This window comes from Pholis gunnellus (genome assembly GCF_910591455.1).
Source record: "Pholis gunnellus genome assembly, chromosome: 20".
Taxonomy (NCBI): Eukaryota; Metazoa; Chordata; class Actinopteri; order Perciformes; family Pholidae; genus Pholis; species Pholis gunnellus.
In genome coordinates this window covers 12,637,239-12,651,915 of record NC_136547.1, presented here as the reverse complement: position 1 = coordinate 12,651,915, position 14,677 = coordinate 12,637,239, and the positions used below count along the sequence as shown (strand labels likewise).

The 14,677-nt window shown below is 43.2% G+C and overlaps 2 protein-coding genes across 4 annotated transcripts; one reads left to right on the top strand and one right to left on the bottom strand.

Annotated features, from left to right (window-relative positions):
* Nucleotides 1–45: 45 nt before the first annotated feature.
* On the bottom strand, nt 46–4,570 carry mtfr1 (mitochondrial fission regulator 1). Of its 2 annotated transcripts, none has more exons than XM_079181549.1 (8): nt 4,490–4,570; nt 3,576–3,681; nt 3,265–3,363; nt 2,473–2,612; nt 2,111–2,349; nt 1,679–1,937; nt 1,412–1,589; nt 46–1,276 (listed from the first exon to the last, which is right to left on the bottom strand). In XM_079181549.1, exons 2-8 carry the CDS (start codon nt 3,609–3,611, stop codon nt 1,229–1,231), a joined length of 999 nt encoding a protein of 332 aa, XP_079037675.1. In that variant the 5' UTR covers nt 3,612–3,681; nt 4,490–4,570; the 3' UTR covers nt 46–1,228. The 2 variants fall into 2 exon arrangements, with proteins under 2 accessions (XP_079037675.1, XP_079037676.1); XM_079181550.1 differs by having other exon boundaries at nt 2,111–2,346.
* A 387-nt stretch (nt 4,571–4,957) lies between these two features.
* Nucleotides 4,958–13,928, top strand: armc1 (armadillo repeat containing 1). Of its 2 annotated transcripts, none has more exons than XM_079181319.1 (7): nt 4,958–5,107; nt 5,869–6,077; nt 7,484–7,575; nt 9,379–9,571; nt 10,141–10,257; nt 10,894–10,968; nt 11,599–13,928. In XM_079181319.1, exons 2-7 carry the CDS (start codon nt 5,916–5,918, stop codon nt 11,788–11,790), a joined length of 831 nt encoding a protein of 276 aa, XP_079037445.1. In that variant the 5' UTR covers nt 4,958–5,107; nt 5,869–5,915; the 3' UTR covers nt 11,791–13,928. The 2 variants fall into 2 exon arrangements, with proteins under 2 accessions (XP_079037445.1, XP_079037444.1); XM_079181318.1 differs by having other exon boundaries at nt 5,866–6,077.
* The last annotated feature ends 749 nt before the right edge of the window (nt 13,929–14,677 follow it).

The window sequence follows — 14,677 nt, the reverse complement described above, 5'->3', positions numbered from 1 at the left end:
CGGGTAAAACTCAGATATTTACACCAGAGCAAGTCAGGACTGAACACAAACTTTTATTTAGAGATTTGACAATTCAAGTTAACGACTTTTCTACAAAATCCTGACACACCCAGTCCCCTAATAAAAAGGTACTACTAGTAGAGTTGACTTGAAGCAGCAAATACACTGGCATAATGAACAGAACTGGAAACGATGTGCAATCAGTCACTTTGAAGAAATAGTTAAAAACCTCAAAAGGCCCAGAGGGGTGTCATTTTAAACAGGCATGAAAATGTGATTACTGGCACAAACTCATAATTTTATATCTTTGGAATACTGACGGAGTACCTTAGGACCCATGACTAAAACACGTTTTATACAGAAACTAGATGTGAAAATACCATAACACAGTATTTCTGTGACGTCATAACCTGAACTTTGCTTCAGTTACAGTATAGGTTTTCCTTCCTATTTAAGCATCTTAAATGAGTGAGAAAAGAAACGCTATTTGGCAGTGAAAGGCAGAATCTCGCAGATCATCACTGGAATGTCTTTGGCTCTGAACAGATCGTACTAACGAGATAAGTAGTGTCAACTAAAAACTGGGTAAAGACGCACAAGCCCCGGCAAGACTGGCAACTGGGACACAAGTCACACGGGCCCAACAGGTAAAGTACAAAATAGTCTAAAAGCCATCTGGAATTAATAAGACATAATTATTATTATTAATTATCTACTTAAACCACAACATAAATAGAAGGATCCCGATCATAAATTAGTCTATCATACATGTATAAACAATACAGCACAATATTCCTCAAGTAAGAAAGTGCTCCCTTTCTTCTGTGGTAGAAGAACTCTTCAGCTTTCACAGACACCTTAAAATAGGAACGCAAACACGACCAAATATGCGATGTGCAACAAGTTCAACAAAAACCTAAGTTATGATTGAGCAATAAAACTAATAACGTTCATCGATTCTGTAGTGTTGCCTCTGACGCTTTCACTCAGGACAGGAGTTTAAACTATTCAACACAAAAAACCCATAAAGGACATTCAGTTGAACAATAATAATCACGTTTGTAAAACAGAAAGCTAATATAAGTTATAAAAGTGCAAAAAAAAACAGATGTTGAAGATATGTACGAGATGACTGGTCCCTTGTTCCTCCACAGAAACGGCTCGTATTCAGAGGTGGATAAGGCACTTCAAAGTGTCCGCAGCACATCTGGAGATCAGAATCAGCTGATCAGAGCAACTTCTTTTTTCCAGTTGACTTCAACATGTGCTGCCCAAACTGTGGAAACAGACAGAAGAATGATTACACATTTCTTTTTTTAGAAACAATATTTTCCGTTGGTCCGCCAAGGATTCGTTAACGGGCTGACTTTGTGGCGGCATAACAGCAATGAATACAGAGACCAGCTCTCACCAAAGGTTTCTCCGGTTGAGGTTTCACTTCTGGAACGGGAAGTTTGAAATCCTCGTGGTCTCCTTCACTGTCGTGACGATAGCGATGGGCGAACTTGCGCTTCAGGGCCTCGGCGATGAGAGATGCAGCATCTATAGGCTCGCTGGACTTCACTTTGGCTTCTCCGTCCCCTGGCCGACTATGAGACAGTTAAACAATTACAAATTATTCGTATTTAATCATTTCTGTTTTTGTGATCATTTCCGAATGTATTCTCTATTTAAATACCTTTTGACTGATCGCAATTTGACTTTGCGCATGTCTTTCAGGACATCGAGCATGCTGGGAATTTCTGCCTGCTTTGAATCCAAAACTGTCTGGCTGTCTGTCTTCTTCCCTCTGCGCTCCTTTATCAAGTCAATGGCAGAAAATGTCCGCTGAAGACTTAAGAGTGGAGGAGGTGGTGGTGGAGGAGGAGGAGGTGGTGGTGGGGGAGAGGGAGGCAGGGTGCCACAGGGTGGAGGGGGAGGTGTCCCTGTGGTAGCAGCTGAGGTGAAACAAAGGAAAGAAAAAGCTTAAAGCTGTGCAACATGTAAAACTCTGCTGCCATCTAGAGGACATTCTATGTTACTGCAGTGGAGTAAAGAGGAAAACAAAGCACTCGGTGCATGTATGCCACACAGAAAGAGATGGTCTCTGTTTTAGAGGTGTAAGCGATACCTGGCTGGGTGTTCTTTTCCTGAGCCAATACGATTTGTGCTATCTGAACTCTGAGTTTGGCGAGTTCCGTCTCCAGTGCGCCGATCTTCTGAATGGCCTCATCGTTGGCGGTTGTAGGCCCCTGGGGGTCCGGAGTTCCCTGCTGCAGGCTCGGCAGTGACCTCTGGCGCGTTAAGGGTTGTCTCTGAGGATGAGGCTGGCGGGCTCGAAACACGAGTCCCTGTGGGATCACTGACCTGCTTCAAAAGGGTAAAAATAAAAACCTTTTACTGGATGCCGCTCACAGGAAAATGGTAAATTCTTACTCATAAAACTACAAATATCCCTTAGAAGATGTCGGCCGATCACTATCCCACTCTCACCTGTGTCTGCCAAAGGAGTCTTCGTCGTCATCGTTGTCGTCATCCCCGTCGATCCAGGCGACATCAGCCAGAGAGGCCACCAAACCGGTCTGCCTCCTGGCGCCGATCAGGACACCAGCGTCCTCATTGTACGGATAAAGCTGTCAGGGAGCGAGCAGCCATTGTCACCATTTGGACAAAAAAAACTCAGAAAACATGCCAGAGAAGAACACATGCCAGGGAACGCTACAACACCGCATTCCAACAACTCATAACGGCAGTCATTAAGTATAAATAAGAAATAAGGGCAGTTCAGAGGGAGGAGGTATGGAGGGAATCTATACGATGTTAATGAAAGGGTTCAGGTAGGTTAGAGGGTCGCTCAGTAGGTCTTAAATCCACTCAAAGTTACTGAAGGTTGCTGGACACACTGACCTAAAGCAGACATACTGCATTCCTCAAAGCTAGCTCAAAGCTAGGGAAGGTAGCTGGGGACAAAAGATAAGAAGAAAAGAGAGAGCACAGTGTTGAAAGAGACAGAAAAGTAAAGAGAAGCAATTCATTTTTAAATTGCATGCCACTGTATTGAAATCTCTCAAAGGTTGACTTGTGGACACACACATCTCTGTACTAATGACTTCATCCACTCTGTTTATGTTTCACAAAATGAAAACAGTCAAGACAACCTGGGGTAAACAAAGGTTGGAGGAGAGTGTGCGTTTTGTCACATGGCTGTGACTCCAAACGTCAGGAGACACGGGCCGAAAGACAGATGAGGAGACAGAAATGACGATGGTGGTAACCTTCCCTCACCTGAAAGTGAACCCTAGGGCAGGGATTAAGAGGAAGACTCGAAGCTATTCTCCTCACAATACTTCTCGAGGACCCATAGGACTTGGCTGATCCAAAAGCCTGCAAAATAAAAAGATGAAACACATCATTTACATCACAAATGTAATGAAAAGAATCTGTCAACACAAGCTGCAATCTAGTGGAAACATTCACTCGTCCAAGGTTTTTCCCAGATCTGGTGGTGTTTCGGCATCTATGTTAGGCTACAAAATTGAATTTGGATTGTATGTATGTAAATATTGCTTTTAGCAGACACTTATTGAGTCACATACCAGGTCCATTTCCATCCGTGGGTAGTCTTTACTCATTTCTGTTGTGCTTCACAAGAGCAGAAGGACACACGCCCCAAATACAAGGGCGTCATCGCCAAACGGTCCTCTGAGGGAAACAAGGAAAGAGTGAGAAATTCAGGTTGAAACCAACAATGAACTCAATGCAAGAAGCTCTAGTACAATACAAATAATACATTCTGTATCAGTCTTTAGTGGTACAGACAATATAAATATCTTTCCAATATTATCATTGCTGCCAATAACTGATTATGGAGTTAGCATAAGAAAAAGTGTGGCATGATGTACAACTGTCAAGGTACAAACTTACTAAATACAAGTTATTATCTTTACAAAAAGTAATGCTTGTCAACTTCTTTTATATTAGCAAAGGCACTAAATTCAAATAGTAGACTAGCATATGGTAGGATGCAGAGTCGAGACAAGGTAGCTATACGTAAAGTTAACGAAAAATACATGAACAAAAGTATAAAAAAACTGTATACACGTTCCTAGCTTTCTAACGTTTACAAGCTGGGATCATCTTTACCGGTGTTAATACATTTTGAAAGTTCAGAACTTAAATATTGACAAGAAACATGTAAAAGTCAATCAGTCGCAGTTCTTTGGTAGATGTTAACGGATCTCATGCATGATGGGTAATAAAGGCTAATATCGTAGCAAAGGGACATTAAACGGGTAAATGTGAACTTTTGCGGGCAGAGTGGCTAACGCTACACAATGCTAACAAGGATAGCGGGAGCTCGCCAACTCTAGCCAACTTCACAACCACTGACACATTTATTAGGAATTGTCGAAGCACACTTAGTTAGCCCTAACGTGAGATCACCAACTAACGTTAACGTTACGTCATATTCTACTATCGGTGCGCGTGTGTGACTTTGAAACTAACTTACCGAAACTGAAGCTAGAAGACTACTTTTCCTTTAGTTTTTCCACCTTGTCAACCGACGGACATCTACGTTGGTAGCTCTGTGGGAGGAGGAAGAGTTGGAGAATACATTTAGAGCCAATTGGATTATACGGATTATAGCGGATAGGTTGTAGCCATGGAATGCCACCATTGGTTATTCACGTTGATTGACAGACCAAGACACCAACCACCTCTGACCTTTAAAAGAATACTATCTGCTGATTGGCTCGTGTGTCGATCAGTCAAATCATTCTGTCCAATCATATCCTATAAAGTATGTGTACGCTCGTTATACCTCTCTACATGTCCCGGCGGGGATGTGTTCGGTGTGATCTGCTAGGATTATTTGGGAAAACTGGGATGTCCTCATCCACAAAACAGCTGTACCCCCTGATGTGCCACAAAACCCAAACACTGGTCCCAGCTGCTAGCTAAAGAAGAATACTGAAGGAAGAGGCGCAGGCCTAGCGTCAGTGACATTATTTTTGTTACAGTAGTTTTTAAAGGTGGCATCGGAAGTTTTTGTTACGTCTTTTTTGAATGTTTTGTAACTGAAGTCAGCTGGGGTTGTCTCATGATTATATTGAAAACTGTCAAAAAGGTATGCTATGATTGTCAAGTAACGTTAGCTAGCCTAGCTTAGCCTAGCTGCTGAATCGCCTCTGTGCGACAGGGCGTGTTTTGAGGTGAGGTTGGGGGTCGTAGAAAGTGTCTTTGGCAAAAAACGAGTATTTGTATTTTGTCTTACAAAATTACATGGTTGTGTTGGCTGTAAAGCAAGTTATTAAACCACACGACTTTTAAAACGAGCCTTCCAAAGCATGCTACGCTATATGTACTTATCTGTGACTACGACCGCCTTATCAATGCATATCACTAACATCAGTTAATTTACAAACGTCCCTAATCAGTCAGATTGTGTAGCACCACATTTCAGAGGTGGTTGCTGATATAAAGCACCAGAATCTCCAACAAATCAGTAAAACGTGCCCCAAGGCAATGGGATTGTTGTTAAGGTTAATAGTGTATGTCACCGACACTTCATTTTGCAAGGTGTATCCTTATTCTGCACAAAATAATTACTTTTTTTAGACTCATCCCACGCAATCGTGTCAGTGTTGCAACAATTGGTTGATTCATTGATTAGTTGATTGACAAAAACCTTTTATCAAAAGGTCCTAACCTCTCAAATGTGAATATTAGCTGCTTGTTTTTTCCTGTTATTGCACATTTAATATATGGAAATTACAAATTTGGACCGTGGACATTTCTGGACATTTTTTACCCGTTTTCTGACATTTTGTACTCCCTAATAACTAATAATCATCTGCAGCCCTGATTTACCTTGTCTCTTTTCAGTAGAGAGAAGAGGTTGGTTTGATGTGCGTGGCATCAAGACAAGAGGCACCATGAGTGCGGAGCTGGATGCACTGACTGTGGTGAACCAGCTGCGAGATCTTGCCGCGGACCCCCTGAACCGAAGAGCCATAGTAGAAGACCAAGGCTGTCTGCCAGGTCTCATCCTTTTTTTGGACCACCCCAATCCACAGGTCGTCTACTCTGCACTATTGGTAAGCACCACCCATATGTTTACGTTTACTTCATGTGTTCACACATAAGACTCTTTGCATCATAAGTAGTTACTGGTGCATAACTATAAGGTTTGACTACACAGGGCTGAGTATTCGGTACCGCCATACAAAGACATTTATAACTAAACATGCCAGTTGAAATATTCTAAGCAGCTGTTTTCATTAACTTAGTCTTGGTTGTGTTCACTTACTGCTTCTGTAATTTATGTGTTTTCTGCTCATGGTATATTTTGTCCCCCCCTGCTGTCCAGCAGTGTCAGAGCAGGTTTCTGTGACTCTGAAGGCCTTTTCTCCCACCTCTGTGTCAAAGGCCCACGCTCTCTCCACACTCACAGACTTTGATGTGCGTTACCGTAATGTCGGCTAGGGTTTAGGTCTGTCCCACTGTCAAATCGTCGAGTGTTTCAGGGCTCTCACGCAGACATTTCGAGCCTTTTATGAACACTTTCTGTAACTCCGCATTTCTGCAGACTTTGCCTAAGGGAATTACCCGCAATTTACAGCAATGTGATGTTAATCACGGGGTTGCCAGTGGAAGCCGGAGACAAAAAGATAAACAAAGTGGACGGCACATGGGTGTTCAGTCTGGCATATTACATTTACACAGAAACATTAAGGATTAAAGATGGAACATAAAAACACATGAAAGCAGAGGAATGCAAGCAGAGATTATTACTACTACTACTATTACACAGCTGGTTTACTCATTAACCATTTCTTTTCACTTTAAAGCTGTTTTGACAAAAACAAATAAATACATTATTTGACAAATAACTTTCATCTTGTGAGGCAAAAGCCTGGAAGACGTTCAAATCAGGGAGTAAAAAATATAAAATAAATCCTCACGATTTTCATGGTAACGTGATATGTCGCAGCAAAGTGCAACAACAATTCATCAGGTGACGTCAGGTAAGTCCCTGAGGGTTCAAGGTTTAAGGCTTGAGGGGGGACGTTTGGGATTAGGCCCCAGTCACAGGCTGATACATGGTGGCTTTAAAACGCCTCCATATTTAACATCACTGTCCAATGGGGACATCTGCTGTCTGTTTTTTGGTGACGACACAATACAAAGCCTTGATTTAGCAACCTGTCCCCACCTCCACCGCCACCACCCTTTTGTGCAGCACATGACTTGTATTGCGAGAACACATTTCAGTGGCTTTATGTAACAGTCGCTCCTTGGCGGTAACCCGTGAAGTGTAAACACAGGGGGTCAGTGCATGTGTGTTTATTTTGGTTGTGTAATATTCTACCGTACCCATTTTAAAAGTTCTCCCTCTCTCCCTCCCTCCTCTCCCCCCCCCCCCCCCCCCCCCCCCCTACGATATCACAAAGAGTGTCGGCGTTTAGCGCCGGATAGATAACGGTCGCTCTTGTCCTTGCAGGGCGTGCGCTACCTGGCAGAATGTCGAGCCAACAGGGAGAAGATGAAGGGCGAGCTGGGCATGATGCTGAGTTTGCAGAATGTCATGCAGAAGCAAGTCCCTGTCACCACCACATCACACACACACACACACACACACACACACACATGCTCACTGTGCACTTTCTTTACGTAAAACCTTAACCTAGGATTTCTTTTGTTTTGCACGGACAATGTGTGCCAGTGTGCAGATTTTCCAGACAGGAAGATGTCCTTCCGTGTGCCACGTCAGGATGAATGTGATTAAAGTTGAATTAGAGCAGGGTGCTAAACAGTTGGACTGCTGTTTCTGCATCTTATAGATTTTAATGCATCTCGCCACCTCTCAATTTCTTGATGAGTCCACTTGCATATTTTTTTTTTTTTTACTGATGTGAGCTTATATTTGCTCTTGTGTTGTCACGGAGTTAGCGGTTTATTTTTGCAGAGCTGGCTCATTTTGCTCCCATGGTGTATTAATCACATTTCTTTGTTGCTTGTTTCTATTGGATCATTTACAGCCTTGTACACAATTTATTCTACAACGTTCTAAAAGCACGATATGAGCACGCTCTGACTCAATGTAGCGACGTTGGCAAGTCTGGTTCGAGGAGGTGTTGTGCTCCAGATAGCTGGTCTCTCACCCGAGGGGTCTGTGGCAGTTTTGCTAAGTGACTGCTGGTCCTCATCAGCACCCTGATAGGAATAGACCAATGCTCAAGTGGCCGGCTGTAGCTCGTGTGATTATGCTTTCCCCCCCCCCACCCCTTCTCTTCCTGCGGCAAAGCTCTCGCTTGCCCTGGAGTTAGCCAGTCACTTCAGCTAGTCGGGCACGGCATCAAGCGGAGCCCCGCAGTAACGGCAGCAGCGCTCCCTGCTCGCAGTCCAGTCAATCTGACTTTGGGTCGAGGTCGATCATAGCTGGACAGAGTGGGAACACATGGCTAAAGGGGGGAGCGTCCAGCATAGTTGCACCAAACAGGTGTGAATGCCATTTTTTTATTTATTTTTTTATTCCTTCAACACATTAAGATCTGGAAGATCTGGAAGCTCAAGAAGCCGCCTCCTCGATGCATAGACGTGAAGAATAGACGAGTACGTCAATCGAGGAGGGAGTTTTGGCGTCCGTGGAGCCGGCGTTAGGGGTGTGTTGTGCAGCGCCCGGGAGCACCGAGGCACCCAGGGGGCAGCCATGCCAGACAGCTGATGTCGTGTGTGGTTACGACAGAAGGAGTGATGACTTGATAACATACAAACCAGTGTAGCCCGCAGGTTTATCTCAGGATCCCTCACAAAATATCAGCAACTGCAACTGACCTTATGTGGCTTCTTCAAGGAAAGATACTGCCCACTTGAATATCATGCTCTGCAATGGGCAGTAAAAACCTGACTGAAGTGCAGAATGGGCCCAATTAGAGTTTGGATGTTGTGTGGTAGGTAGCAGCACTGTCTTTACTAATTTAAAGATTTGACTGTGTTTCTAAATGTATTCAAAGGTTAGTGGGTAAAATGGTTGTCACTGTCGGATTTAAGCTTACAAAATAGGAGCTTAATCAATTATTTTCAAGCTTAGGCACGATTCACACTTCTTCTCTTCCACTAAAGGCATACAGGCACCGCGACTTGTCTGCATTTGCGTCTGTGTTTCTTTCCTTTTCTTTTTAAATAGAAATATCATGGCGCAGTAATACGGCCGTTTTAAAAGTGCACAGCATTCAACTGACCTATTCTTGACATCAATTCTGCCTACATTCAACTGCAATGCACCTGTAGTGTTGTTACAAATGTGCTTACAAATACACCACTGACCACTTGTGTGTACATAAACCACATTCAACAAATGAAACAACTCTCTTTCTCTCTCTGTCTCTCTTAAAGGAGTGCGTCACCTGGGGAGACCAAACTGCTGGCCTCTGAGATCTATGAGATTTTGCAGTTGGCCGGTAAAGAAGAGGCCGAACAGGCCGAGGCTGCTGCTGCCTCCTGCCAGCGTAAAGCCCAGTTCTTCCTGGGCTCCAACAACAAGAGGGCCAAAACTGTGGTGCTGCACATTGACGGACTGGACGACTCCGTGAGTGTTCACAGGAATGCATTCGGGACCCGACACCCACCTGTCACGCTGGGCTCAGACGCAACCGATTGTCTGTTGATGCACTAAAAAAACAAAAAAAAATCTATTTTGGGGCTGTCGTGTTTGCCGCGGCGATTATCGGTGTTTGAGATCGTCGGAGGAGCTTAGCCGTGTCTATCTGGCGCAGGTTGGGTGTGTGTGTGTGTGGGGGGGGGGAGGTTGTAAATGTCAGCCATTGAACAGCAGGACGTTGAGATTGAACCTGAACGCTGCTCCGCAGGAACCTTGCACCTAGCCAGATTACATTACAGCAGACAGACGGCCTCTGGTGGGCGGCCTCGCTATCACTACATCAGAGACGCAGCTAGCAGCCACAGCCTTGGAAACTATATTTCTCAACAAGCAAGTTGTTTGTGACAATATCATGTTTTATGATTTTAGCTTTGACCTAATTCAACTTTCCCAAAGTTATACTCTATCATGCACTCGCGCCCTTAACCCGTGACATGTTGGCCTTGTTGTCTCGCACATCTGCTCATACCTTTCGTCTGTTTGCTGTCGGTTGTCAGGCCCGGAGGAGCCTTTGTGAGGAGGCGTTGCTGAAGATTCGAGGGGTCATCAGCTTCACCTTCCAGATGGCTGTCAAGAGATGTGTTGTCAGGATCCGCTCTGACCTTAAAGCTGAGGTACGGGTGTGTCCGGGTACAGAAAATGATGCAGGAACTTTGGGTTGCACCATATAACAATTGATTTTCACTTGTAATTTTGGTCAATACCAGGTGCTTATTTCCCCATCTGTCCAGGTTTATTTTGTTCTATAAACTCCATTTTAAGTCAAATTGTTTATTTACTGTTCAAAAGCTTGATTTAAGTTGCGCTGGAATATTGACAGAATATTATGATATGAATATTATTTACATGATATCAATATTACATTTTAAAATATCATGATTATAGTCCATACCGGTATATTGCGACACACTTATTCCTGATTAATTACTAAAGAAAACACTCCATGTGTCTTTGAAAGTGAATACACTTAATTTATTTAAGACTTTCTTTCAAAAAAGTATGAGCTGCAACACTTTATTTGAACCTATTGATTACTGTACCTTGTGTACAAGTAACAAAGTTCGATGTAACTGTCAAGTTTGATCAGTAATGGTCCGGTTTGCCTAAAATTGATGAGAATGTACTCTTATCAAATCACGCCTATATTTGATTTCCCCAAAGTACTCTATTCATGTTTGAGCTGAAGACAGAAATACAACAATACAAAGAATCAGAATGAAAACCAACGAGTTGTTTTCTTTTCTTCACAGGCGTTGGGCACAGCAATCAACTCCACCAAAGTAATGATAGCTCAGCAGGTGGTGAAGACAGCGGGCGGAGACGAGGTAAGAACAGCTGAGACACAAATCTGTGAGAAACAAGAAGAAAAACAACCTCTAGGATCTGTAGCGTTTACCTTAAATTGCTGCACATAAGACTGGTGTTCAGCTGATGGATCAGCACGCCCGCTGCATGTTGTGTGTATCTCTGTACAGGGAGTGTAGCCGCCCTTGCCTGCGGCTGAGACTTATTCACACTGACATGATTAGCTAGTCACATCTCTGCCTCGGCCTGTAGGCTAGTTTCTTTTTGCCAAACACGTGACCAGTCCCAGTTGCACCTTTTTCTTTTTTTTTTTAAAGCGGTGTTACAGATTTGGAGCTCAAATTGAGTGAAGCTATATTTGAAAGATTCCAAAGTGTTTGTTTTTCCATAATCTGTAAAGAGTTGCGATCATTATTGATCAAATGATAAGAAATACTTGTCAATGGGTACATTAATAGTCATGAATAAATGTGGCCAGCAGGGGTCAGACCTGACTCAGTCATGTAATCTGACTTCAGGTGACGATTATTTGGCTCCTTAGTTTGTGTTTTACATTAATCCTGGTGTGTTTACATGATATCAACACAGCTTATTATCTTTGCTGTTATTAAAAAAAAGAACAATAAAACACTCCTTCTGTCTTTGTGCAGCTGATCTTGCCATTCCAAGAGGTCACGGCGGAGCATGTGGAGGAGAACACGGACATCCCAGACTATCTGCCCGAGGAGGAGAGTCCATCCCAGGAGCAGGACAAAGCTGTCACGCGCGTTGGCTCCATCACAGACGGCATGGGCTGGCTCAACACGGCCGCAAACTTCCTCACGCGCTCCTTTTACTGGTGACCACTTCCTGTGTTTCGCTCCCTCTCTGCTCCCCGTTTTTTCTCATCCAGCTGAAGCCTTAGCGTCTCTCAGCCGTGTCCCGGACTAAGCCCTGCCCCGCGGCCACACTCTAGTCTACACTCCCCTCTGCTAAGCACACAGAACCCGGCCACGTGTTTGCAACAAGTGCTAGGACTGCCAAGTGGAACCTGCAATAACATTAACTCGTGTACATATTAAGCTACCGATCCCACTACTGGCTGTTTGTGCTCAACTATACACTAGCTGCATATGTATCTCACAAGACGTAGCCTGAGGACTTCAAATCAGCCGAAACCAAATAGCATTCTGGGAATGTGTACCGCAGCGTTGACGGAGGGGACATGTGGCAGGCGTATTTAAATGTTCCGAGGCTGATTTTGAATACGTGGAAAATTGGGAGTTCCCTTTCTTTTGAGCATGATTTTTGTTTGCTTTCCTCCGGTGTTCATTCTCAATCCTTGTCTTCTCTCCTATACATTTTCTTTCCCATTTTTTTTCCAATTTCCTAATTAGGCAGATTTTATTTTTCTTCCCCCTTCAGTTTTATTAGCATGCTTTTGTGCCAATTTTGCCTGATTGCCTAGATCTGTCATTATTGTGTGTGCCTTTTTTGACGTTTTACTTTAAACATATTAATTATGTCATTTAAATAACTTCCCAGCTTTTGTGCGTCCGAGGTGGCCCTTAGCAGCAGCAGCAACAACAGCAGCCAGCCTCCCCAGCTTTTAGCTTCATGAGGGGGGGGCGTTAGTGAAGCGGTAGTATCGGTAAACCAGACACCAGCAAGAGGCCGCAGCCCATTCAACCACAGCTCACATGCATTTGTTTGTTGCACACTGGAAGAAGAAGTCCTTAACTAATTAAAAAGCCACCCCTCACCATGTTTATCTCTCTGGAGTCCATCTCTGGACTGATAATGCAGGATGCAGTGGTGGCGAGTTGTATGACAGCACCTCGTGTTGATTACACAGACTTTAGGCTTCCTCTGCTTCCAGCCCTCTGTCACATCAGCATTATAGTCATCTGTAGTGTTAGTAAAATCCCTTGCTCAGCATGTAGAAGACGAACCTGTTAGCAGCCTGCTTGTCAAACGCTTTCCTATGTTACCTGGACTCCCACTGACATTTTTTTTTTTTACAGTATTGTTGCGCACCTGTTAAATTTTCAGTTTAGCCAGCAGTGTCCTTAAAGCAAAGATCATGTTGGTGCACGCTCACACACGCATACAGAGGACACGCTAATATGAGCAGTGGTGGTATACTGGAACACGGGTGTGGTTATGTACATTTTGTAAATGGTGCCTGGTTCCCTAAAATCTCAAACCTTACATGTGAAGGAAAAATTGTGTTCACTTCTTTTGTAATACTGATTTGCATTTTATGTCACAAAATAGGATTATACAGCTAACGCTAACACTCTTGGTGAGTTTATTCCTTTCGTTTAGCCTTTACAACCCCGTGACTCACTCCAGGTTTAATTATTATCTCCTCTGACTTGTGTGGGTGTCATTAATAATTATTATATACAATGCTGACCAAGCGACTTTTATTGTTCTGATGGTGCGGAGATGTCACAGTTGGTTGAGGTCAAAGCGGATCGTGGAATTGCACAGAATGGCCTGAGTAATCTGAATTGACGGTGGTTATTCTCTGCAAAAGCAATAATATTTTTTGGCATTAAATGTAGTTGTTATAGATCAGCATCAGCCTTCAAAATGATGTGTTGGAATAAAAGGTATTAGAGAAAAGTTAGGATTATCTTCAGTATTAAAATCTCTTCATTTGTCCATTTTGCACAGAATGAGTCTCTAAATTACTTCATGTAATTTCAGTTTTAATTTTTGGTGTCAGCTCATACTGCAAAGAAATACTTGAACATTGTTTCTTAGAACTGTTCTTATGTGTCGATCAAAGTGTAAATTTCCCACAACTGCTAGATTAAGCCCATCTGTAAGGATGACAAGAAAAACAAACACACTTAAATCCTGAAAAATGTAACCTCATGTGTACAGACTTCACGTGTCCGTCATCAAATGTAATATAATGCAATGCAGATCCTAACAATGTAGATTCCCATAGACTGTTAATGCAAATGATGATAAACTTCAAATCAAAATATTTCTGGTGCTTTTTTTTGTTTTTTTACAGTCTGGTTCTACTGATTTTGATAAGAAGATCTTGACCTATCATTTCCCAGTGTTATACCCTCATGATACTCTTCATGGCATGTGATTATACACTTTACTTTGTCAAATCAAATTGCTGAAGGCAGCATCCATTCTTAGCCGAGAGAGAGAGAGAGAGAGGGGAAACTCAGTTTTCTTTACTGGGGCATAAGTGAGGTGCCCCAGGGCGATCCTGTGGCCTGCCCACCACCTCCTGCAGCCCGGTGCTGGTAGGCAGCAGCCAGCCTCAGCTGGAGGCCCTGGAGCCACTGCTGCTGATGCTGCTGATGTTGATGCTGAGCCTCCAATGAAACGCTGTGCCAAGCTGGAGGGGAGGCCTTCACTGCTCTGCTGTATTATCTGAATGGAATGTGACTAGAGCGCTTGTTGAATGACAATTTTTTTTTAAAAACAATTTTCAACACGCTCAAGCCATTTTAAGTTGAACCTTAATTTATACTGGTAAATCATTTAATTACTTGAAAGCTTACTTTTGCAAATCAGGTGTACATTCAATGCACAGATCAAAGTGAAACAGACGAAGGTAATTTGCTCAGTAGAGCTGCGACCGCTAGTGGTGTTGACCATCTCATGTTTTCTTGACAATATAACTGGAGCTTTTCCGATCATATGGCATGATTTTCATCAGCATAGAGGTAATGTTCTGACTTGAGCAACATCTTATCCGTGGTGGCTTAAAAG